Source organism: Orbicella faveolata, unplaced genomic scaffold (assembly GCF_042242905.1).
Source record: "Orbicella faveolata isolate gen_17 unplaced genomic scaffold, um_ofav_v1 contig_24, whole genome shotgun sequence".
Classification (NCBI taxonomy): Eukaryota; Metazoa; Cnidaria; class Anthozoa; order Scleractinia; family Merulinidae; genus Orbicella; species Orbicella faveolata.
The window spans coordinates 33,647,377-33,673,411 of record NW_028301552.1 but is presented as its reverse complement, the minus strand read 5'-3'; the positions used below and the strand labels follow the sequence as shown (position 1 = coordinate 33,673,411).

Below are 26,035 nucleotides of genomic sequence, written 5' to 3'. Positions count from 1 at the left end.
GTGCACGCCTCGTCTTGTTCTGGAGGTTGATTTTCGGGCGTACAAGGACCTGCAAATTAACGCGTTTTAAGGCCAATGCCACACCTCAGGAACTACGTACAGACATGTATATTAAACTATCTCAATTTGTTATGTTAATCCCCTTTTCAAATGTTCTCTGACTGTGCCCTTGTAGTTCTTGAAAGAATTGACCCTGTCACGTGACCGTGTCAATCGTAAAAAATAATTGGGCGGTGTCGCCAGAAATTAAAAGAGCAGATCGTAATTTGGTAACAGGAATGTAATATTTAGCCTCGAATCGAACAAATGGCCCCTCAGAACTGGTTGTAAGTCAAATTGGAGTCCGCTAAATGAGTTGACTCAGTAAGCTGAACACGAAATTTCATCGCATTTCGAAAGCCAGATCAGAGCATAACTAGACAGAGGCCAAACGGTCTTTATTGACAAAACCCTTTCAGTTTTTATCATAACCAAGAGCAGGCGTGCTGGACGTGCCACACAATCAAGGTCAAGGTCAACTTTATTTAGGCAGGGTGGCCCAATCAGCACTTGGCTGGTATCAAAAGGGGCCCTGCGTAAATTAAGACTACATTAAATTTCTATACATAGAGATTAACGTTTACAATTATAAAAAATTAAAAATAAAAACTACTCTCTAAAATAAAGTCTAAGAAGATTTTTAAAAATGGGGAGCGATGTTGCTTCTTTTATTGTAGTGGGTAAATTATTAAAATGAAGCGCACCAGAGTATCTGAAAGTCCTTTTCCCTAGCGTTAACTTGGGTTTCGGCAAGTACATGTCGTTCCTTTTCCTCGTGTTGTAAGAATGCCATATACCGGCTGAAAAGGCTGTCTGTCACTCAGGTCACCGGCTAAAAGAAATACACTATATACGTGTTTTCTTTAACATATGATTATTGATAGCCCATTTTTAACAACCTTCGACTCATTGGTGATATATGGGTAAATAAAGTTTGTTTTCTCACTTGCTTTTCTGCCCATTGGCTCTAAACTCAGCCGACCCTGGTTTTTAAAGGCAGTTGAGAGGGCTTTCAGGTTAGAAGATTTAAAAAATCATCAACGGATAAAATGGGAATTTTTTTTTTCAAGGTGTGCCTAAACAGGTTGAGGTGGCCAGATAAAGACTCCAATGCTCTCTCAAAATCGAAGAAAATTAGTTTCCATCTCTTCAAATGAAATTTTGTTTTGTTTGTCTACAATCTCTTGGCATACTTAGGAAAAGAAGTAGGCAAGAATACTGTAAGCTACAGAAAGCAAAAAATATAGATATCTTCATCTCGTGTGAGGCCTGTACCCCTCAAATTCAACCTCACGGATATAAGCCCATGTTTTTTCGTCCCACTCTACCAGGAGAAGCCAAGCATTTTTCGGACCATTGCGGCGGCACCTTCGTTGATCGCAAGTGTCCAAGCAGAGAGGGGCTTGGGACGAGGAAAATTACGAGAAAGAAGACTGTTTATGACCCCTCTTTTATAGTTGCGTTCTCCTGGTTTAGCTGATTGGAGGAGAATGTCAGGCGAAAACCTTCAATACAGAGGTTATAACTTTAATCCTCTACTAAACCAAGAGGACATAACCTGATTAAAATTCCCATTCGTCGAGAGCAGATCACCCGAGATGCCCGCATGCGTAGTAGTAAGGGAAAGCGACCGAGCCGTCATGTACCTCAAGATGTGTGTGTTCTGAGCGAAATGGCCTCTGGAAGAGGCTCTGCAAACCAAGAAATCAAGCAACACTTTGCCACCAAAGAGGGCTGCTATCGATTGCTGGATCTGTCGGTTTATTCGCGACCTACCAAGATCCCATATTCTGTCCAGCAGTGCCATCCAGTGCGCGTGTCCTTTGTAACAGTGAAGGATCAAGGTGGCTGCAACGATCGGATTGCGTTTAATGTCGGAAGAGAATTGTACTTCTATATTTACAAGGGGGTTCGGAAGGTTAGTATGAATTCCTTAGCATTCCGAGGATCCGTAAGAAAATAATTTCACGGTTGTAGCTAGGTATGTTTGTTTGATGCTTTTGTGGTGGGCATGTTTTCGTGCACTTGCAGGTTTCGCTTGCTTTGTGTGTTTAAATTGAGCAAAAAGCGGATGTTGTTGTTTTAAGCTGCTTTAACTTGTTTAATTTGAATTTCTCCGGCGTTTATGAAATGAACGTGTCGGAGCATTATCTCCATAATTGGAACGTTTGCGTCTTTGCTTTACTGTTATAACCGTTAATAGTTCGTGCCGGGGAAGGGAACTCGACCATTTTGTGAAACTTCCATCGACCAGCATTAACAAGGCATGTGATCTCCACGGACGATGATGTTAAAATAAGTCGTGTGTGACTGTAACTCATGGGATCTCCGATTTGACCTTGATTTTTCAATTGCCTAAAGCTCTTTTGAAAGTTATTATTCTGCCTCGGTAAACTTTTTCATTAGTAACGCCGGCCTCTCTATTCTATATTGACGTGATCAGTACTTCGAGAAGGGTTTTTTTTTCAGGAATCAATATATTTTCGGTTTCTCAGTAAGCTCTTCAGCCAGTGACGGTAATTTCACTAGTTCAGTTCCATTTCGTTTTATGGTTCAAGCGAATCTAAATTTCGAAAAAATATACAGAGAATCCCTTAGAGTGTATTATAGTGGTGTATTTTGTAACAAAATATTAATATTTACAGCCTGTTAAGCCTAATTCAGTTGTGTCGTTGGAGCTGGTTATCTGAAGATTAGCTGTACATTATTAAAGTACTGTGGCATGTAACAATTATTATTTCTATATTTAACTGTAGGCATCTATTTTCGTTTTTTGTATTGAAAAGTGACCACTTTTACCAACACCTTTGAAAAGTTCAGAAGCATTTGTTTACATTGTGCATTCAATTTATGCATGAAATCCAATTGCAGTCTCAAATTTAGACAATTACGCGGACTGTCTTGTCATCTCAGCATCACGTTTTGGATAATTAAGACTTCATTTGGGTAATTGAAATGTTTTTTTTGTTTTTTTTCGGTCTGCAATTGGCTTATCGCAAAAAGATAGTTATTGCCTATATGTAGTTGTTTCTGTGGTCAAGCTTGACCCAGGAAATTATTTAAAACCCACTAGCAAGTGTGATGTTATTCTAGAATTTTGATGTCTTCATTAATACTCTGATAGTGTTAAACAATCCACTCTACGCAATGCAAAACACAAATATACAACAAAGTAAACATGTTATCAACAGTCAGTTATTGATATCTAGACTTGTTATCTTGTGGTTCTTTTTTGACGACTGTCTGTAAATAATTAATTTATTTGTGCATTTTAAAGAGCTGTCTGTGGAACTAATAGAACTCATTTAGTACAATGACTGATCATCAATCAGCCAACAGGAGGTCTTTCATTCAGTGACCAGTATATGATTATTATATGTATATATTGCTATCCTTGTTTTGTTTTAGAGTTTTCAACCAATGTTACAATGGGCTATCTGTTGGCCACTTTGTCTTGTTCTAAACCTATGATATGTGAAGCACTTGAATCCATTTTCCTAACTGTTTATTCCAGGCTGCAGATCTTACAAAGCCCCTTGATAAGCGGCTCTATAAAGGCACCATTCCAACTTGCCATGATTTTAACTTGCTGACACGGTCATCTGACAGCTTGGAGTTGTTGATTGGGTTCTCTGCTGGGCAAGTGCAGCTGCTTGATCCAGTGAAACATGAAGTCAATAAACTGTTCAACGAAGAGGTTAGTACTCTTAAACAGACAGGGAGGTGCTGCTTTGTTAGTAGGTAAGGTTAAGTCTGCATACAAGCCAAATGGCCTATCAAGCCAGAGCCTATCCCAGTTTCTGTAGCATGAAGCGACTGGCAGAATTGCTACTCCCCCCTGGATGGGATGCCAGTTCATCACAGGGTTACCCCCAGCATTAAGTTGGCCGGTACCCATTTATAAAGCTGGATGGAGAGAAGCACTTTGAGAGTAGTGTCTTGTCCAAGAACACAAAGCGATGTTTCTGGCCGGGGCTGAAACCCAGACCACTTGATCTGGAGAAAAACGTACTAACCATGAGGCCACTGTGCCTCCCATGCTTTGATAGTAGAAGGAGATAATTATCAAGCAGCCTGCAAAAAGAGTTGTGTCGGACAAATGGAGATTTTTTAGGAAAATATTTGGGGACACTCAAAGCGTACTGAAACAGAGTATGTTTGTGAGTCATGTTTCGGGGGGGGGGGGACTAACACAAATGCCAATTCTTCCTCGGAAGGCCAGCCAGAAAATTTGTTTACTTTGCACCCTGTTGAGTACATGTAGCTTAATAAGATGTTCTCCTTGAACTTCAACCTGTCGACAATTTTCTGGACAGTGTGCATTCATGCAACCAAAGTGTAGAGGAGCCCTGTGGAGAAAAGTGTCTAGGTTGTGTTCTCCCCACTGATAATACAGAGCATGTGTCAGTTTATGCAATTTCCAAGGTTTTCCCTAAAAGTGTTTCTCTCACTCTTTCAGAGACTTGTGGATAAGACCAAGGTCATGTGCCTCAAATGGATCCCGGGATCAGAAAATTTGTTTCTCGTAGCACATGAAAGTGGAAACATGTTTGTATACAACAAGGAACACCCTCCTGGCATGGGACCTCCACAGTATGCTTTAATGAAACAAGGACCAGGCTATTCAATCCACAGTGGGAAATCAAAGACTACGCGGAACCCAGTTTGTAAGTGGACTATTGGAGAAGGCTCCATAAATGAGTTTTCCTTCTCCCCAGACTGTAAACACATTGCAACAGCAAATCAGGATGGCTTTCTTCGAGTGTTTGACTTTGACTTGCAGACACTGTGCGGTGTAATGAAGAGTTATTTTGGAGGCTTAACTTGTGTTTGTTGGAGTCCAGACGGTAAGTATATTGTCACAGGAGGTGAGGACGACCTTGTGACAGTATGGTCTTTTCTCGAGCGGAGAGTCATAGCACGAGGTGTAGGTCACCAATCTTGGGTTCAAGTAGTTGCTTTTGATCCCTACACTACAAGTGTTAGTGCTGGAGGCCGTGTGGATGACAGTGACGAAGATGAAATTGAACAGAATGGAGTAGCACCATCACATGGTAATATGTCAGTAACTCAAGACGACAAGAACATGACATGTTATAGATTTGGTTCTGTTGGACAGGATACAAATCTTATGTTGTGGGACTTAGGTGATGACGTTCTTAAGCCACAGAGACCTCGCGGCAGGAGTATGCGCACTGCAACTCTTTCAAACTCACATGTACCCACCACAAATTTCCTTTCTAATGGACCAGTTTCACATGAAGTGAATCACTCCGGTAGCGGCAATGCTGTTGCACCAATGTCATTTGACACGCCGAAGAGTTTAACACAAGTACATTCTTTAAGTAAGTCAGTGGAGCACTTAGTTAATATTGGAAATGTTACGCCAGGGACCGTTTTGTGTCCCAGAATGGATGAAGTGTCCATATTAGAACCTTTGGTTGCCAAGAAAGTGGCAAATGAGAGATTAACAGCACTGTCATTCAGAGAGGATTGTATCGTCATGGCATGTCATGAGGGTTTCATCCGGACTTGGGCACGACCAGGTAAAGTGGTAAGTGTGATGCGTGCAGCCATCATGTCTTTCACCGTCTCAGTTTCTGCCACAGGCATTTATTTGACATTTATCTGACATTTTATTTGAGAAAATACAATACTTGTCAAAAAGAGAGCTAATCAGCCAATTTCACTTCATAATACCAAATACACAGTCATAAACATCTAAATCACTTTGTCATCCAAATTAAAATTTCAAACATATACATGTTTTATACTGAACCTCTCCACAATGGCCACCTTGGGGACAGAGGAAGGTGCCTGTTGTAGAATGGTGACCATTTATATGGGGAGGTAGGAGTGTAATATGACGTCTCTTTTTTTCAGTGAAGCAACATTTCTTTTCTTAAAAAAATGCTTATTTTGGCATATAAATACCTGACACAGTCAAAATATGTCAATAAAACAAAAACTAAATGGAAACAGAGACCAACAATGCGTGGTACAGTTCAAGTTTGGTAACCTTTTACAATAGATAAATAGGGTTTCATATACAGCGTTCACCAGCAATTGATTTACTGGCCATTGTTGAGAGGTTATTTTGGCAAGCAGGACACATTTTAGTGGCTGTTGCTGTTGTAAAGAGGTTAAAATAAGAGTGAATGTATGGAGTCTCTGCTGGGACCAAAATAAGGTTTGACTGTATTCATTTAGTATATACAAAATAACTATTTTGCGTTTGCTTTGGTTCACTTAGGGTGTGCAACCAACCGGGACTGTGGTCTGAGTAAGGATGACAGTGACGATGATGATGATACAGACAATGTACCAAATTCATCATATTCTTTAGCCTGAAGTAGCAGTGGTCAAGGATTGAGGAAACAGCTGATATTTCAGATGGCATGTTTTCATCCTGTTGACAGCTCCTAATCCGACCATAATGTCCCTTTCTATAAATAGCGAAAAGGACAACTTGTTGATAAACTAAATTTACGTTGAAAAATGTGACTAAAATATTATTGTTGTTCTTGAATGAGAAAGGTTGAAAAAATATCTAAGAGTTAGTAAGTTGATGAGTTTTTGTAGCTTTGTCACACTATTGCCGAGTACTTATACCACAGAATCTCAAAACAGTGCTCTGAACTTTAGTAAAAAAGTGTTTGCAACTGTCAACAAACTTTAAATCAAAACAATCCAGTTAGTCACTTCTTAAGAGAAGGATTTTGCCAAAAGAGGAAGTCGTGTTCGTCTTCTCATATCAGAAGCAGTAGAGAACCAATTTTCATGTAGTTTATTAGTTCTGCCGTGTTGCCTTTTTACAGCAAATAAACATGGACAATTTTAGTTTGCTTGTCAGAGAAGAAAGTAAATTAATAAACTGATATTCACATTACCATAACAAAATGTAAATGGAGAATGAAATGGAATGTCAGTATTTTGTGTACACATCATGTAAAGAACACTGATTTTTCAGTGGTACAATTTTTCACAAGGTTTGTACAAAGTTTTGTCAGGGTGCAGAGTTCTTATAAATCATCCAGTGGACCTGGAGTAAGCAAATAGTACCAGTGAGTAACGTTTTCGGGAAAAAGTCCGAAATGTTATCTAAGGCAAGCAGAATTTTCTCACAAAGGTCCTGCTGAAATAGAGCACTCGTGTTTTCTGCAAAATTATGTACAAGCCATGATATTTAGATGTTTAGGTAACATGCAAGTTGCTTTTGCATACAGCAGCTTGTTCAAGCAGCATGTCACAGGAGGCATCAGTATTCACTGACAAGTAAATACAGGTGTATTGTGCCACACAATTCTTAGCCACGGGTAAATAATTGAGACCAATTTGTAAAGCATGATTATAGTACTATTAACTTAAAGATATAAAACTATTTAACTTGGTTTGAGCTTTACCTCATGATCTTTGGGGTTTTTTTTTAACTTTTTTGCCAAAAAACTATCCAAGCAAACCTTATTTACTAGCAGCAATGTGTAGTTCAAGAGAAGATCTGTAAACCTTCCACACGAGGTTTTCTTAGTTACCACTGCCCTTCCACCACCCCCTCCACTCCTTTGGAAATTCTAGTTGAGCTCAATGCTTACCTTAAAACACTTTGGCTTTTTAAACTCCCATCTCCATGGGAATTGCCGTATAGCTAGTGTGTGTATGCATACTTTCTGGAGCTACGCAATGTAGCTTAATTCTTGAGTGGCAACTGAATTTTACCAGGGAATAAAAAGACCTATTGTACAATATTGAAGTTGCTATGAACATTGTGAGGGCTACTGTCAGTGTCAAAATTGCACATCGGGAAATTAAAACTAAACCCCTTTAGGGACCAATCTGAGTATGACACCCCAGCCTGAAAGATACTAATAAGAAAAATGCAAACAAGTAAGAGATTAGTGACATCAAAGGGAGTACCTCCTGCACTTCCCCCCACCTAGGAGGAGGAGTAAAAGTGGCATGCATGGGAAAGGACATTCAGTGGTTTAGATTTGGACAGTAGTTTCATCACAAGGCCAAAGTGATGGCAGTAAAACGATGTTTTGTATGGAGAATGTGGTTTAGTCAGAGCACATGGTAATCTTCAACATCACCATAAGTACAAGAAACAAGAAATAAATGGCACTGTGGAGGAAGTTTAGTAGGAGTGAAGTGTTGCCCATCAACACAGCTGATTCCAGCCATTACCTAGGCTTGGGAACCATTACCCCTGGGGGGTACTCCCTTATATGAACTATAAAGGTATGTGCGGCCCCAAAGGGTATGGTTTTTCAGCTGTTTTGGTCATAAATAGGGTATAGATTTTGGCCATTTTGGTCACTAATGGGGTGTGGTTTTCGCACTCTACTCTTGATATGGGTATGTTTTTAAGAAGCCACTTTTTCATCATTATCAAAAAGAAAACCAACAAACACCCTTCACAAATTATGTTTACAGCAATTTAAGTATTATAAGGCAGGTCTGAAATAGGGTTTTGAAGTTTTGGTCAGGACATAAATAGCAATTTTTTTGTGAGTACCCCCTCCCTCACCCCCCCCCCCCCCCCCCAGCCACAATGATTGAAATGATAGCAGCCTGAAGTTTCAAAGGTCCCCAAATAACGGCCAAAAGGTACCAAACTCTCGCGTCATGAGCGTGTCCAAATCAAGTACTTCTTGGAGAAATTTCTCATTCAGCAGGAGTTTGCGTCAAAATATTTGAGGGTTTATCTCCGGGACGGTACAGTAGGACTTACCAGAATTTTACAGTACATTAGAGGTGTAGGAACGATGGGACTTTTTTCAAGCTCTTGTAATTAGATCATGTTGCCGTTTAATTGTTTTTTTCTCCTTTTATTACTGATAAATTAAAAGTATTCTAAAGAGCTAAAGACCTGTAGTTGATTCCCTCATTCCTCAAATTCGCTGGAAACTCGCGCCCTCACGTGTCGTGTCGAGGCTGGCCTTGGGGGAGGTGTCGAACATCCAAGCTGGTCACGTGATAAGGCGTTGAGGAAGTTACTGGCGGCCATTTTGTTTTTGGCAAGAGTGGTCGGTTCTGAGAGCACCGCCATGGATTCCAAGGGAAATAAAGTACTCGTCTGTGATAATGGAACAGGGGTAAGCTCGATTTGTTGCCACATTGCCAGAAATGCGTTGTATCTAATGAATCATTTTGTGCGATTGTTGTTTTGCAGTTTGTCAAGTGTGGATTTGCTGGGTCGAACTTCCCAGCGCACATCTTCCCTTCGATGGTGGGTAGACCGATTATTAGATCAACAGCGAAAGTGGGAGACATTGAAGTAAAGGTGAGTGCTTCAGTTTGTATAATAATTCCTTAGTCTTCACGGCCTAAGCTCTGTTTGTGTTTAAAAGCTAAGACAGCCAACCCTTCATAGCTGGTCTTCCTGTCTCGTTTTGCAGGATTTGATGGTTGGCGATGAAGCCGGGAAACTGAGACACATGTTAGAGGTGAATTATCCAATGGATAATGGAATTGTTCGAAACTGGGATGACATGAAACATGTGTGGGACTACACGTTTGGAGAGACCAAGCTTAACGTGAATCCCAAAAATTGTAAAGTGAGTTAAAATATGTTGTACAGCTGAAATCGAAGTTAATCTTACTTTTACTCTTACTTTCTAAACTGTTGTTTTGTTAATCTGCTTCAGTTACAATTTTTGTTCAGTTTTCTCATAGAGTCTTTTAATTTAGGTTTTACTCACTGAACCGCCCATGAATCCCATGAAGAACAGAGAGAAAATGATCGAGGTTAGTAAACCCAGCTTGGTCTTATTAAATTTAGACACTTTAATTTATTGTCCTTTTAAGTGAGATTTAGCTGGATTATTAAATTGTTTTGAAGGTTACACTATGGCCTATGTACAAATATTTAAACCATTTTTCCAAAAGGATTTAAAAAATAAAAATAATAAAGTTTATCGTGCTTGTTGTTGCCAAAAATATGCTGTCGCAAATATTTAAGTGTATTAAGCTTATTAAGTTCAGTTAATGTTGTATTTAGAACTAGTCAATTACTTTTAATTTGTTATAATTGTGTGGTGTAGTTATAAATGGTGGAATATCACACTTTTTAAATGACCCAGTTATGTGATAAGCATTGCTTCCATATTTGGTAACAGGAAATACACTTTTAATTTATACAGAATTTTTGGGGCTGAGATTTCAATAGACCGATCTCAATATATTAAAATTCAGCCTAACACTATAGACCTCTGCACAAGGTTCTGGGGAATAAACACCTCAAACTCTGTAGTTATTTCCCTAAGCCTTGTACTGAGGTCTATTGTTTTAGGCCTATTTGATAATGGGGGAAAAAAGTAAGCTAAATTTTTAGTTTAATCATACTCTGTACAATGTTTTGTTCCAGACAATATCCATACTTATTATTTGCTCTGCATGTTATCAAGACTCTCACTTATATCTTGACTATTTAAGTAAAGCCCAGTCAGTCCAGCATTTTTCTTTAGGTTTGTTTGTAGTAGACCGCCTTTAACCTGGCAACTGACTCTCATGGCTGGCTTGGAAGTGCAATTAAAATAATCAACATCTCAAAGTTTGAAAATGATATTAAAAAAGATTCCTGTCGTTGTGCAGACAACCCCTTGAATAACCAGAATCTTAGTTAGCTACAATGGTATAAAGTATGTTACTCGACCTTCCATTTAATCTCCTGAATGATGGCAAGTGTCTTCTAGCCCAGTGTCCCCGGGAGGTTATGGTTAAAAGTAAAAGTGATGATGGCAAGTGTTACTCCGTTATTTACTTATATGATTTCTTGTTATTGTGTACAGGTCATGTTTGAAAACTACCAATTTGAGGGTGTTTATATTGCTATCCAGGCTGTTTTAACTCTGTATGCTCAAGGTGACGCCTAGTGTTCCAGCAGGACAGCAGTTACAGCTGAAATTCTTATTTCTACAATGCATGAGTAACTTGTAGCATTCTCTGCATGTGTCGTCTTCAAGGTCGACGTTGTGTATTATTCTCTCTCGGTTTTTTTTTTGTGTGTGTTCATATACAGCTGTACCCTTTCACCTGTTTCCTCTTTGTTTGTTTTCTTTTTTTGCAATTCTACAATTTTCATGTTAGGGTGTACCGACTTCTAACTAGGTTGTAGGCAGTGTCAACTGCTGTAACAAATGTTGTTTACTCTGACAATGGACTTGCAATGTTTAAGACATCAGCTTTGCAAAATCAATTCTCTGTGGCAGTTAATTCCCTTTTTCAGTGTAAGTTTTTAATAGTCTAATACTTTATTAATCATTGAAAATTGTCCTCATTTGCAAGGCTTTTCTTTAACATTTACTTCTTGTTGTTATTTGCAGGATTGCTGACTGGCGTTGTGATAGATTCGGGTGATGGAGTGACTCACATTTGTCCAGTGTACGAAGGCTTTTCTCTTCCACATCTTACAAGAAGATTAGATATAGCTGGACGAGATATTACCAAGTACCTCATCAAGGTACACCTCTTGGATGCAAATTGTCCTATATGAAGTGATCAGTAGTTTTGCCTGGCTGACCAACTGCTTCAAATATGTGTGATCTCTCCTGCAAAAACGCACACTACATAAATCTATTCAAATGGCTAACAACCATTCACTCGCTGTTTGTCATTCATTCAAGATCAATAGGAGGCCATTTGAATGGCTGGGGTTACCCATTCAGAAAAATACTCAGCCATTCAAATGTTTGCTGCTATTCATTCTAAAAAATATTCATCCGTTCAAATGGCTGAGGTTACGCTTTTATTTTTCCACATCTATATTTTGGCCACTAATTTACCAGTATGAATGGAAATGCTATTGTTAAGTCCAAAAGATTATTAAAGTAGGTATGAGGAGTGCTGCTTATAGCCTTGGCTACATGCATGCTATTTTAGGTTGTAGATACACGTACAATTCATGTTCATATATAAGGCATTTAAGTTTAAAGTTCAAATGATAAGTCTGTATTCTTCTTTGACAGCTGCTTTTGCTCAGAGGGTACGCCTTCAATCATACAGCTGACTTTGAAACTGTTCGGATGATGAAAGAGAAGCTCTGTTATGTAGGGTGAGCAGAAATTCCTTAGAAAGCTGAATGACAAATATATTGGCTAGCAGACAAATGTCAAGGACAATAAGATCCACCAACAATATTGTTATTTTATTCTTGAAAAAAAAAATTTTTATGCTTGATAAAACAACATTTATATATCTAATTTACTTCAATTTTTGTAGCATGCACACTCAAATACATAAGCAACAAGCTTAAAGAAGCTGTCTTTGCCAAGGTCAAAAGTAAGCATCAATGCTGGGTTGGGATTTGAAGAAGTTTTTCTTGAAGTATCAATTTAAATCTTTTGAGCAAAAATAATATAACTTTAACTCAGCTTAACTACAAATTGCAGTGGTATATTATTAGTTGGCAGTTTCATCCATCTTTTTCTGATATTCGGTTTGTTTGTTTGCTTAGATACAACATTGAACAAGAACAAAAGCTGGCTTTGGAGACGACTGTTCTTGTAGAACAGTATACTGTAAGTGAACAAGAAGTTGACATTGTATCATCTTTACTTGATGGTAGCATCAAAATAATATAGCTTAGATGTTAGGTTTTTGGCAATGTGCATTTTAAAGAAACATGGATAATGATATTCATTTTTCTTTAATAAATCTGTGTTACTATTAACTTCTGTATCAAAGATATGTACAATATTATTCACAAACCTCTAGTTGCATGTATGTAATAAGCAAGCCTTTCGAAACTGCAGGACTGTATCAACAGCAAATGGTCATGACATAAATGGAACTTTGTCTCATAAATAGCAAACTTCAGGTGTAAAGCAGCAAATTGGCATAACTGGGTTAGTTTCATTCATGAAACAGGAGTTGTAAATGGGTTGCGTGTTCATCCAAGTGGTATAACAAGTTTTGTAAGGCAAACAGAACAAAATCGTTTTGGACATAATATGTGCAAACTTTACCATTATCTGTAGCCCTCTTAGTACAGATCCGTGTATAAAATGTATTCCTGTACACATTTCAGTAGGCTCACTTGACCTACATTTGGTGGCTCTAATGTTAATGTTACCAGCTGCCACTAATTTAAAGGACAAGAACATTTTCTGCCTGTTAAACAAGGGAAAGCCCAGGAAAATTTGAGGATCTTCAAATTTTAATAAGACTGCACAAGAGTTCATTAAAGTGTGGGAAACTTGGCAGTTAAACTCCTCCTAAAATCCTCGATCTTGTTTAACCCTGGTTTTGTTTCCAGCTCTTATCACATACAAAGTAATTTTTTGTATTATTAACCATTAGCTCCCAGATGGACGAGTGGTGAAGATGAGTGGAGAGCGATTTGAAGCACCTGAAGCTCTGTTCCAACCCCATCTTATCAACATTGAAGGAGTGGGCGTGGCAGAGCTTCTCTTTAACACTATTCAGGCAGCCGACATTGACACCAGATCAGAGTTTTACAAGCATATTGTACTGTCTGGTGGTAGCACCATGTATCCTGGCCTACCAAGTAGACTGGAGAGAGAAATCAAACAGCTGTATCTGGAGAGAGTGTTGAAGGGAGATACTACAAAGTTGTCGGTATGTAACAGCTTGCTGAATTTCCCTCTGCACTGGCTGATTTTGGGGAGGACTCCAGAGGATTTTATTGAACCAAAATGGGGCGGGGGGCACAAAATTCTGTACCATCCTCCTATTAGGGTTACATTTTGTTATGTTACTGTACTTTTTTCGTGGGCAAGACAACTATATCAGTGGCTGCTGAACATACATGTAGGTTACTTGTTACTTGACAGAGCTTGACACTAACACTTAACTGCTTTCCATATTGGAAAGTAAATTTACTTCTGGGAAAGTAAAAAATCGAAAATGAACCAAAATACTTTCCCAATCTGGGAAGTAAATTTTGGGCTATGCTGGAAAGTAACTTTTAGGCTTAACAGGCTTAAGTGAAAAACGTGCATATAAAAAGTACTTAAATGATAAAAACAACCATCCAACAATGATTTTCTGTCGTCCAAAGGACAAGCTTACACCATTCTAGCATTTACCAATCCGTCATATTGGGAGTATCGAGTGAGCTGCTGAATAGGTCTGGTACGATAAATACTATCATGTCGTAAAATGTAACTGAATCCATGCTACGATACTGCACTCCATTTTGGAAGGTTAAACTTTGAGATGGAAATCTACTTTCCAAAGTGGAAAGTGGTGTAAGAAGTTAGTGTCAAGCCCTACATGTAATTCTCACAAACAGTTTTTGTTCATAGAAATTTAAAATCCGAATCGAAGATCCGCCCAGGAGAAAACACATGGTATTCCTCGGTGGTGCTGTGTTGGCCGACATCATGAAAGACAAGGACGGATTCTGGATGACGAGGCAGGAATATCAAGAGAAGGGTCTTAAAGTTCTAGAGAAGTTAGGTGTAAAGGTTGGCTAGGTAATTCAACAAAAGGCATATAGATCTTTGTTCACTTTAGGAAAAAGGCAGGAAAAGTTCAAATTGAAATGATGACTAAACTTCTTGAAGCAAGCTCTCTTGATTGATAATGTTATGTCTTCAATAACAAGCCCGTAATTGCATGCTTTGCTATAATTTTAAAAAACCTCTCATCTCCAGACACAAAGAGCTTCTATTTGACCCTTTTAAGCCTTGATGTTAATGTACATAAATGCTGTTCACAGGCCACTCCCTATCAAGTTGGAAGAGTGCAGTTGTAATGTTAACAGAACAAATGTTGGGTGATCATTGCACGGGTGTCTTAAAGTAGTGATGTATTGATACAGAGTTAGATATTACTTATTCTTACAGCTGAAAGGGTCAACCAAAAACTCTAAAAAAAAAAAATGAAAGAGACTGTCATGTTCCTTGGACAACTTCTGTACTTGTACAAGAGTAGGTCATTGTCGTTAGGACAGACAGTAGCCTGGTTCACACTAGCAAGATAATGAAAAGGTCAGAGAAATGAACAATAAGAAAACGCTGTCATTTTGTCATGTTGCAAAATGTCCCTGACCGGTGATCCAGTCTGGATTAAATGAGAAAAGAAAAAGTTTTGATATTTCAGAGATGTAGATAACCTCTGAGAGGCATGAATAGTTACAAGCTTGATGTTTTAGCAGGAAATTTAGAATGGTATTTTTTTGTTTTGTTATTTGGTCCATTGTACTATGTGCCTGCTACTGTACATTCCTTTTATATGGACAACAAAAAATGTTAAAATCATTACTTGCATTCTCTTTGGACTTTTTTTAGTATTTTTCATTGTTTGTTGCTTTGACCGAAAGAATAAATATAAATAAAGAGTTAAAGTAATTTTCATACATATTGAGTGGCCTTCAGATTTTTCACTGCCTATTTTAAGTCCAGGTCTGGGTTGTTCAAAGCCCAATTAACCTAACCCAGGATCAACAAGAATTTCGATTTCAGTTTTGTAACTTTTCAGTCAGTCTGTCAGTTTTTTGTTTGTCCTTCTGTTTTGAGTTTGTGTAATCTCAAACTGCACAAAACGTAAGCAGGAAAAACATGTTTATACCAGCAAAATTCATACGTGTATTATTGTTAATCCTGGGTTAGTGTTATACGGCTTTCAAACAACCCAGCCTAATTCTTGATTGTTTTCATCAAACCATTCAGAAACCAACCATTAGTATGAAGCTTTGAATAGACCTTATTCACAATAGGCACTGTGGTGTTTTCTTTCAATTAACATGCAAATTAGCCATGCGGTCTAGCAGGAGGTAAACAGTGGAAAGAAGACAGTTCTTGGAAAATCAGCTTGTTCCAATAGTGTAACATTTGTGCAAAAATGATTTTGACAGCCAAGTTATGAAATACTGATATCATTGCTGTGAAGTATTTTTAATATTGTTAACAAGTAATTTGTTTTCTAGAAATGCACATGTAAATAAAGAGTAATTTATGCTAAAAGCATAGCATGGCTTCGTAAAATGTATGTGAGGTACATGTAATAGGAAACCAGTTGATTTGAACTTATTTGCCCCTGAAGTAATCATGAGCTTAATGTAATTTAATATGAAAACAACGGTGGCTATTGTGAATGAGGTCTGTTGTCTGAACAGTTCCTTCCTGTTTGACAATTCCATAAGAGTCAAGAATAGATGCTCCATGCTGTTTTATCACTTGAACAGAACACAGTGTCTTTTCACTTATGAGAAAATAGTTTTGAGGCAAGGTGTCTCTTGAAATGATCAAGTCTCTTAATTCTCCTAAGTTTTTTGTTTGAGTTCTATTAAAAAAGATGAGAATTTAGAACTTGCTCAGATCATGGGACTAACAGGGGTTTTATCTTCCTAAGATAAAGCGAAGTAGCAGAATGGATTTTAGACAACAGTGCACGGTGGCACTACAAACAGCACCAGTATTTTATTGCATTAAGGTGCTGCAGATGCAGACACAAACTTGAAGAGAGCTTGGATTTCTTGTTTGTGAAGAGTTTGTGGACTGTACAGATTAGTTTCTTATTCGTTTGTTACTAAAAAGATCATTCTAAATATTTTGGTAAAGTAGTATTTCCTAGTTCCCTTGATAATGCTAATTACTCATGTAATGTTGTCACTCTCGATTCTCCATGTGAAGGATCTTGATAGATGTGAATGCCATGTCAAAGAGAGAGCTGGAAATTAAATGTTTTCTACCCGGAAGTGTTTTTGCTTCTATTGATAGGTCGAACACTGGTCTTTGTCATTGTGTTTTGTTTTTTTTTTCATGAACAGGAAACTATTCTAACAATGACTCCCTCAAGTTGTACAAACAGGTGTCAACAGAATTAAATGCGGGGGGGGGGGGGGGGGGGTGGGGGGCAATAACCCTGCGAAGGATAAGCATCCTATTAAAGGTGCAGCAAAATATTGTTACTCTTCGTCACTTTGCGGCCCAGCCTGATAACCAACCTAGACTTGAAGACAGACCCGACATTTTTAGTTCCTTAACCGTTCCACTAGACCTTTCTTGATCAGTCATAACACAAAAAACGTCACTAGGACTTGCATTTTAGAATCGCGGGGGAAGGGGGGCGGACTGGAGCAAAAATGCTCAATAACCTAACAGGTAGCACAAAGGCTCCAGCTGTGGACCTTTTGAGACCGAGCACCAACAGAGGAACCCAAACCGCCTTTTAACCCCTAAAAGTACAACGAGCACCCCACTCCTTTTAATATGGGAGTCTCCCGCCCCCCCTCCCCCCCGGATTGGGTGTCAGAGCAGGTGAATGCTGAAATAAAAGCTGGGATAAGCACAGGAACAGTGGATAAAAGGCAGAGGGTGCGCGTGGAAAACGCCCTGAAACGCATAATAGGCTGATTTAGCAAGAGAACGGGAACGTCACTTGACGACGGCGCGCGCAGTACAAATACCCAAATATGGTTAGATGACGACTGCAGGGCGCGCGGAATAATCTGGATTCTGTTCTAATTTGACCATATTTGGGTGTTTGTTCTGCGCGCGCCGTCGTCAAGTGACGTTCCCGTTCTCTTGCTAAATCAGCCTAATACAAGAAGTAAGGAATTCTCAATAGCAGAGCTTGCACTCGAGGACGGAAAACGAAACGAAAAGAAATATTTCCACAATGGGACTTCTGTTTTCTAACTATCCAAAACACAAGGACAAGCAAGACGTTTATTTTATTTATACTATGAAAAGAACTGCAGTTAAAGCAAGACAAGTTTCCAGTGACTATGGACATCCAAATAAAGCTCAGTGGAGAAGGGCGAAGCAGTAAATTTCGATTTCAAAAGAATCCTCAAGCAAGTAACACCTTAGGCGTTGTCGTCAGAAAGTTCCTCGTATTGGTCATCTCCGTAATAAGTAAGCGGTACAGAGCCAGATGGATCCATCACGGATTGCATGGGAATCGAGTCAGCCACGTCACCTTCATAATAAATTTCCTCGGGATTATCCGTTTCCTCGGCATAACTTGTGCCCTCGACATAGTCTGTGCCCTCGGCATATAACTCTCCCTCTCCAGGGTAATAACCCATTTCCTCCGGGTAGAACATTTGCTCGCCTTCAGTAAAGAACATTTGATCGGGATCATACATCTCTTCGGTAAAGAACACTTGATCTGCAACAGGAATCAGTAGGGAAAGGGTTGATTTTAAACGTGCTCATGTACGAGCTAAAAATAAAACTTTTCATAACAAAACTCAGAAACTCTGTTGAAATCTGACGATTCGCTCAAGACGCATAAATAATTAACAGTCGTTATATTGTGCCAAACGTTACCACCTGACGAGGAATGTTTGTCACGTAGAACTGACCCCGGGGATGACTCCCAAGGTCGGGGATGCTCCTCGGAAAACTTGGATTAAGGTGATTTCTCACATTGTATTGTGCATCCTTACTGCGCATAATTTATGGCGTCATTTGCGCGCGCTCGTGCACGCGCACATTGAAAACATGGCGGATTTGCCTTGACATTGAGTTCTGTCAGTTGAAAAATGGCTATAGCTCACTGACGAGCACGGGCACCCCAAATTTTTTTTCCGGTCATTTTAATCAACCAATCATTAGCTTTGCGTGAGAAAAGACTTGTCTGATTTCTATTGTTGACAATTGAATAAATAAGGAAAATAGCAGCTGGACTGTAGTCTTTTCTATTTTGCAGGTTGATAGCCGTGGCAAGCAATTTGGTTCCAATATTTTAACAAGGATTCAGCTGTCTGTCAAAATTAAACTTAAAAAGTTTATTTGTGTCCGACACAAGTATTGACTGTATTTTGAGGCGTGTTTTCATGAGTCCGGGCTCACAAAGAGTATACAATAACTTGGAATGCGTTCTTGTAATAAGCACTAATGGGAATTAATTAATTAATGCTAAAATGGGACATTTTCAATGCCTCACTGCTCCTTAACGAGCATGGGCACCCCCCCCCCCCCTTTTTATTTTATCATTAAAGTTCTCATATGGTAAATACTTAGTGAGCAAAGTTTGAACAAAAATCTATTGACAATTTTATTTCAGGGGAATTACATTAAACCCCTAAAGGAGATCAATCAGGGCGTGGCTCAAGCTTTATTTGACCCCTAAAAGATACCACTTAAAACCGAATAGGCTCTATTACCAGCCACTGTTCAGGAAAGAAAACATAACAATAAAGCAAGGCTGATTACTACATAGAAAGCTTAACGGGACAACGACATGATAGAGTCCAAAGTGAAAGCCAAGAATTGCAACCGAGGACAGCTGTTTCGTGCTGGCGAGACTCAACCAGGTCGAAACAGCTGTCCACGGTTGCAATTCTAGACTTTCAGTTTGGACTCTGTTATGTCGTTGTCCCGTTAAGCTTTCTACGTGGTAATCAGCCTTGCTTCATTGTTATGTTTCTATTTTTAGCTGATCAGATCTTTTACAGATCCTACGTACACCGGTAGCATTTTCGTTTGCGGTCTCTTGCATCATTATATTCAGGAAAGAGATCCGCGCAAAGCTGACCAGAATCGAGAAACCAGCGGAAACCAAGCCTAAAAATGGAAATGAGAGCGTTTCTTTTAATGATATTTCTTCGAGTGCAGCCGAAAAGATACTTTGAAAGCTAAAAATGGTGGCGTTTCGTCATCAACACCCGAAGTTAGAGACTAGAATCCCTTAATTTATACCCCAAGCGAGACGACGAGAATCCTCGGCACTAACGTTATCATCCTACAACCTGACGTCACACAAAGCCGCGACTATAAAGACTTTGACCGGACGAGCGCAACTAGTTTGTGACACACCGGACAGCTTACGTGACGAAAAAAGATATCTTGAATGTGTTTTTTAACAACTAAAACGCTGACTTTATTAGACAAAACATTTATCGACGCAGCGAACAGGAACGCAACACCTGTTACTAGTGACTATAACTTACATTAAGGGCACTTCTGAAACCATCTCACGGATCCTACAGCCCTACAACATCCGTGTAGCCCTCAAACCTACAACTATCTTACGACACTTGCTGATCAACGTTAAAGACAGGGACGAACCTAACAACAGACAGGGAGCAGTTTACAAGATCAAATGCTCCGACTGTCAGGCTTCCGACATTGGCGAGACTTACTCAACACAAACGATGAGCCACGAGAAATAGTGATGCCAACAATCACATTGCTGTACATTATCAACTGACAAACCACAACTCTACTCAGTGCTTAATCTACAGTACAAACTATTTTCAATGACTGACTCTGGAAAGCTGGTACACTAACTTAGAACAAACGCCTCTTAACAGATGTTAACAACTACCGGCGCCTAAACGGCCTATCCTCGACGGAAACGAAACCGACAAAGGGACTTCTAACAGACCGACTTAATTTGACTAATAATAGACGGACCTAAAACCGACGAATTTGACTAACAATAGACGGATCGAAACCGACCAATGACTGATGACAAACTTTACACGAGTCTTTCAGCCAATACCATCATGGCTAAACTGACCAATCACTTTCAACGGACCAGAGTTATAGCATCATCGACTGACAAACACCGCGTATTCACTTGACTCCGAAGATGACTTCCGCTCAGGTTGTCGAAACGTCAGTCACCAACAGCAGTTCCTTTCAGAACTACCCTCACCCGGACGATCACTCTAAACGAACTACTGATACTCCTGGGTTGAAACCATTTACTACTATATACGATTCACTTACCCTCATATGCAAATCCCTCCTTCTTTCCGCAGCATTTTCTGCACAGTTTCCTCAGCATCAGACTAACAATGACCAGCAGAGCTATAACAATAACACCCGCAGAGAGTATCAAAAGCATGGTGTCCCAGGCACCTTTTTTGAGGTCGTTCAGCAGGTGCTTGGGTGTGGTGAAGCGCGTCCATTTGGTTACACTGCACTTGATCCCGTTACCCTTGTACCCTTTTGGACACTCGCATTTGAAACTGCCAGGCGTGTTGCGACAGTAGCTTTGTTTGGAGCAGTTGTGCCTCCTAACTTTACACTCGTCAAGATCTGTTGCAAAGAAAAGCAGCATTCACAGAACATTGCTATTATATTCTGGGAGACGTACGTGGTGCCTTAAATTCTCGTTCCAATGGCCTTTTTGGCGTCTCTTAGCCGGCGGAGATTTCGTTATTTGTGCCGAAGCCCCTCCCATTAAGAGAAGGAAAGAGGCTATGGGGACGAGAATGTGTGGCTACTGCCAGTAGTATGATGGAGTCTGGAGCGAGCGGTCTGGGTTCACGGTCCATAGAGGGTCCTTTATCGGTTCTTAATTAAACAAAGAAGATACTTTACTCTTGTGGTGCCTCTCCCTCCACCCAGGTTGATGACTGGGTACTGGCAAATTAAATGTTGGAGGGAGTAGTTTCATGATAGAGAGTATCGATGTAGACTAGCAGTAATTACCACTTCACCTGGGAATGGGAATATTTTAATTAATCCGTCAAAGGCTACCAGCATTTTTGTTACACTGTCAACACACAGGCAAATAATTAGTCCCGGGGGATGCAAAAAAGGGACCCTGACAAGACCAATCAGACCCAAGGTCAAATCCCAGCTCCAGTATTTTTACTGCACTAAGGCTTTTTCTTCAGGTTCTCCGGTTCTCGTCCCTTCACCAGAAGTTCGACTCTATCGAGAATCCCAGGGACACAGGTTTGTCAGTGTTGAAGCTGTTCAGTGCTATCCTCACCAAGCAACTCTGATAGACTGACTGACTGACTGACTGACCGACTGTCTGACTGTCTGACTGACTGACTGACTGACCGACTGCCGCACTTACTGACTAACTGACAGACAGACAGACTGACTGATCGCCTGACTGACTGACCGACCGACCGACCGACTGATCGACTGACAGACTAACTAACTGACTGACTGACTGACTGACAGACAGACAGATTGACTGACTGACTGACCGACTGCCGGACTGACTGACTAACTGACAGACAGACTGACTGATTGACTGACTGACTTGACCGACTGATGAACTGACTGACTCATTGATTGATTGATTGATTGATTGATTGATTGATTGATTGATTGATTCAAATAACTATGTAAGTTATTACTTTATAATTATTATTGTTCCTGAAAAGCCTCGTTGGGGAGGTTCAATAAAGTATTCATTCATTCATTCATTCATTCATTCATTGAATTATTGATTGATTGGACTGCATCTTTCTTATTAATCTATTAATCACTTTAAGGAATTATTTTAATCAAGTAAATTTAATTTAATCATTACAAACTTCCAACCTTTGCATGTTTTGTAACCATCAGGAAGAAATCCATGATCACATTTACACTTGAAGGATCCCGGAGAGTTGAAGCATTTCATGTCTCCCTCACAGAGCTGAGCATTTTTATCCGCACACTCATCAATATCTAACAACAACAAAAAATAAAAAACTTCCAGCTGCAAACGTTACGACTTTTCGTTTCAGTTAAAAATGTGATGAATTTCAGTATTTTCGTTCCACACTATAGACTACCACATTATTTGCAACCTGCGATTTCCTCAACTAATTTTCCCAGCGCAAGTTGTGGCAAATTCCCACTTTTTAATTTGCACTTCTATTTGACGCTAATTCCACCACTTGACAACAGCTTGCAGACTTTTAAGAACAATTTACAAAATAGTGCTTAACTGGACACTTTTTGGCCGTTCTTTGCAGAATTTTTTGCACTTCTTTGTAATGCTATTTCGACTAGCGCAGCCTCACAGATTTTACAAAATTTGTGATATGTCGCTCAAGGCTCGAATTTCGTCAAAAATACTCCGCTGCGCGTCGTATTTTTAACTCTCCTCTCGGTGTTTGGATATCCCGATGAAACACTGTCTCTCGTGTTTGATATATTACCTGAATAACCTGTTCCTGGAGTTCCGTCGTCTAAACCCATTGATTGACAACAAATAAAAATAAAGCACCCACCTTTACAGCCATTTCCATCCTTTCTGTAGTGCGGTTTACATTCACAGCTGTAAGTGCCTGGATAATTCTGACAAACCATGTTCTTTCCACAGGGGCCTTTCTTTGGCTTACACTCATCAATGTCGTAACAAACGCGCGTTGCGAGATTGTAACGGTATCCTTTCTCCTTACAAATGCATTCAAAAGAACCGACAGTGTTTTTGCAGGTACTATTATCACGACAAATTTTCGAATTTTCTTTGCATTCATCGACATCTACAGAAACAAAAAAAAAAGTTCCAATGCAAAACCAGAGTCGGGGACGGTGCATGTTATTTTGGGCTCCAAAGCACCCTTAGCAGCAGTGCAAACCCATATTAGACATGGAACGTCCTGAACACAATTGAACTGGAAAGTAGTGAATCGTATAACTCTAAAGTAATTTTTAGTACTGGAAAAAAGTATTGAAGTATTTTCTTGTGAACATTAGCTCTTTAAGAGAAATGGTGGTAAAAAATAAAAGTGACATGGTGGGATTCGAACCAACGACCTCCGGATTAGAACACTATTGCCCTGCCGACTGAGCTATAAGGTCAGGCAAAAGTAGGTCGTGGATACGTGAGGCGCAAATTCGTGGCAAGATAGATAGCGAATGTAGTATTGCGACACGCAGCTTTGATATTAGAAGTTGGAAATTTGGGTAAAATTAGGAAAATGTAACATACTGACCAACGCAGTTCTTTTTGGACTTCTTGAAACCTTTAAAACAGTTGCAGCGGTGGCTTCCAGTTAGGTTTTCACATTCGGAGGTGGTTTTATTGCACGTGTGAGAACCAGTCTTGCATTCGTTGATGTCTTCACATTTATCAGTAATGCTATGATACCGGTAAACTTCCACGCAGTTGCACACATACGAGCCATTAGTCAGGTGTGTACAGTTAACATCACGAGGACATGGGTTTGGTTTGCATTTATTGACATCTGATGCAAAAAAAGCAGTAGTGGTAAGACAAATAACAATAATTAAGGAGGGAATACTTGCTCGCAGGGATGGTGATGTGGTGAGAGTGCTCGCCTGCCACCAATTAATGTGACCCGAGTTCGATTCCGGCCCGGTGCCATATGTGGGTTGAGTTTGTTGTTGGTTCTCGCCTTGCTCCGAGGGTTTTTCTTTAGGTTCTCCGGTTTTCCTCCCTCCACGAAAACCAACATCTCCAAATTTCAATTCGACCAGGATGGAAGACCCGCATGAAAACCAGTTAAGGCTGATGTGGTTTCCTCTCTAAATATTGTAATTTATTCGCTTTCTTATAACTAACAAACGAACAGTGGATTACGGCAAATATGAAATTGATTATCCGTTAATAATAATGGTCCAAGGGAAAATGATATTTTCTCTCTATTGCATAACAACTACATCGCGTTAAGCCAATTAAGTTTATTTTGGGAAGGCTGGCGAGAAGCGACAGTTACAAAGTAAACATTGCGTTGGAGAATTCAAAATAAACGAGCTCAAGAAATTAATTATAGGGAGGTCCAACACTACCATGAAGGAACAGTTTTAAACATACATACATGCTTTTGCATTTCTTTTCTTGATACCAGGCCAATGTTGTCTGGGTTTATTTTCAGCTTTTAAATCTGTAATAAAGGAAGAGAGATCAGATCTGACTATCACTATTACCTGACTGTAAACGTTTAAAACTAAACCTGAAAATTAAAAATTTAATTGGTTTCCTTAAATAACAACAAAAACGAAATTACAGCACAAACACTGGACACCCCAAAGCGTTTCACGTTTAACTTACCACAAACGTCAGGTAAAGACTTGAGAGCTTTGTTGTGAATTTGCAGTGGTGTGGAACACTGAATACTCTCTCCATCTTGAATGACAGGTGAATCATTCCTTATAAGTTTTAATCTGAGATGTTCAAGATTACAGTCACAGTGCAATGGGTTGCCTTTCAGATACCTACAAAAAAGAATTGAAGGTCAAAGCAAACTATTAACTGGTGGCTGACCACGGTTCCAGCATTTTTAAGCACAACTACTTTGATTGGTTAATATAAGCATTCCTTTTTAGGTAACACTACAATAAGGCGCGGTGACCTCATGGTTAGTGCGCTCGGCTCCGGATCGAGCGGTCTGGGCTCTAGCACTAGCAGGGGGCATTGTGAAGTGTTCTTGGGCAAGACACTTTACTCTCACAGTTCCTACCTCCACCCTGGTGTATAAATGGGTACCAGCGAATTTAATGCTTGGGGTAACCCTGCGATGGACTCACATCCCATTCAGGGGGGAGTAGAAATATACCTAGTCGCTTCATGCTACAGAAACCGGGATAAGCTCCGGCCTGATGGGCCACTTGCGGGCTCGTCTGCAGACTCTGTCTTAACTACAATAAGGGCATATACATTGTAACAAACTGCCAATTTATTAGTGCTCAAGATATGGTCACTTTCGAAGAGCGCGGGACTTGGAATGTCTGTCGCGTTGGGCCTACCGCGAAGGTAAAAATATAACCGTTTGAGAAGTTATATGAACAAGATTAATGAACCGACCATGAGAAACTGTGAGTCTATTTTATGAACTCTAAATAGAAATATCTTAACTCATTGAAATATACTGTTGCAAATAAACTATACGAAACTTACACTTTTTTTAACTTTTCAAGGTGTTTCAAATCTTCTTGACTGATATGTGTTATAAGGTTGTCTGCAAAATCTCTGAGGAAAAAGAACATGTAAGCATAAAAAAGTTACATCATTATTACAAAGTGTAATCGCAATCTCTGTTCGTTACCGGGAGATACCAATACATATTTTTTACTTACGCTACCAGAATTTCCTTTGGTATCTCGGGTATTTTGCTAAGTCCAACCCCCCTGCACTGTAGCTCTTTTCCATACTGAAGTATCTTACATCCGGGGTAGGCGCTCTTCTCTCCGCTCGCAAGAGCAACCACAACTCCAACCAACGCTATACGGAGCAAAATCCGATGCCTGGACATTCTTTTTTTTTTGTTTTCACATCTTTCTGTTGTCTTGGTCCGACTTTTGATGTGACGTAATAAAAACTAACGACCAGCTAATTGGGTGCGCACGAGATAAACTCTCAATTACGTCACCCG

At 39.6% G+C, this 26,035-nt stretch overlaps 3 protein-coding genes across 4 annotated transcripts; 2 read left to right on the top strand and 1 right to left on the bottom strand.

The window, feature by feature from the left end:
* The first annotated feature begins 1,630 nt into the window (after positions 1-1,630).
* Positions 1,631-7,782, top strand: LOC110056217 (WD repeat-containing protein 20-like). Of its 2 annotated transcripts, none has more exons than XM_020762668.2 (4): positions 1,631-1,957; positions 3,554-3,736; positions 4,499-5,585; positions 6,293-7,782. In XM_020762668.2, the coding sequence occupies exons 1-4, from the start codon at positions 1,646-1,648 to the stop codon at positions 6,388-6,390; spliced, it is 1,680 nt and encodes a 559-aa protein (XP_020618327.2). In that variant the 5' UTR covers positions 1,631-1,645; the 3' UTR covers positions 6,391-7,782. The 2 variants fall into 2 exon arrangements, with proteins under 2 accessions (XP_020618327.2, XP_020618328.2); XM_020762669.2 differs by having other exon boundaries at positions 4,499-5,593.
* Positions 7,783-8,992: 1,210 nt separating this feature from the next.
* LOC110056086 (actin-related protein 2) lies at positions 8,993-16,702 on the top strand. Its single transcript, XM_020762524.2, has 10 exons — positions 8,993-9,134; positions 9,212-9,322; positions 9,438-9,596; positions 9,730-9,786; positions 10,830-10,902; positions 11,364-11,500; positions 12,006-12,091; positions 12,494-12,557; positions 13,339-13,617; positions 14,307-16,702. Exons 1-10 carry the CDS (start codon positions 9,087-9,089, stop codon positions 14,475-14,477), a joined length of 1,185 nt encoding a protein of 394 aa, XP_020618183.2. The 5' UTR covers positions 8,993-9,086; the 3' UTR covers positions 14,478-16,702.
* A 759-nt stretch (positions 16,703-17,461) lies between these two features.
* On the bottom strand, positions 17,462-25,924 carry LOC149111373 (uncharacterized). The gene is made up of 9 exons (XM_089292438.1): positions 25,740-25,924; positions 25,561-25,632; positions 24,715-24,878; positions 24,482-24,547; positions 23,636-23,887; positions 22,928-23,182; positions 22,251-22,379; positions 20,691-21,002; positions 17,462-18,120 (listed from the first exon to the last, which is right to left on the bottom strand). The coding sequence occupies exons 1-9, from the start codon at positions 25,913-25,915 to the stop codon at positions 17,816-17,818; spliced, it is 1,731 nt and encodes a 576-aa protein (XP_089148564.1). The 5' UTR covers positions 25,916-25,924; the 3' UTR covers positions 17,462-17,815.
* Positions 25,925-26,035: the final 111 nt, after the last annotated feature.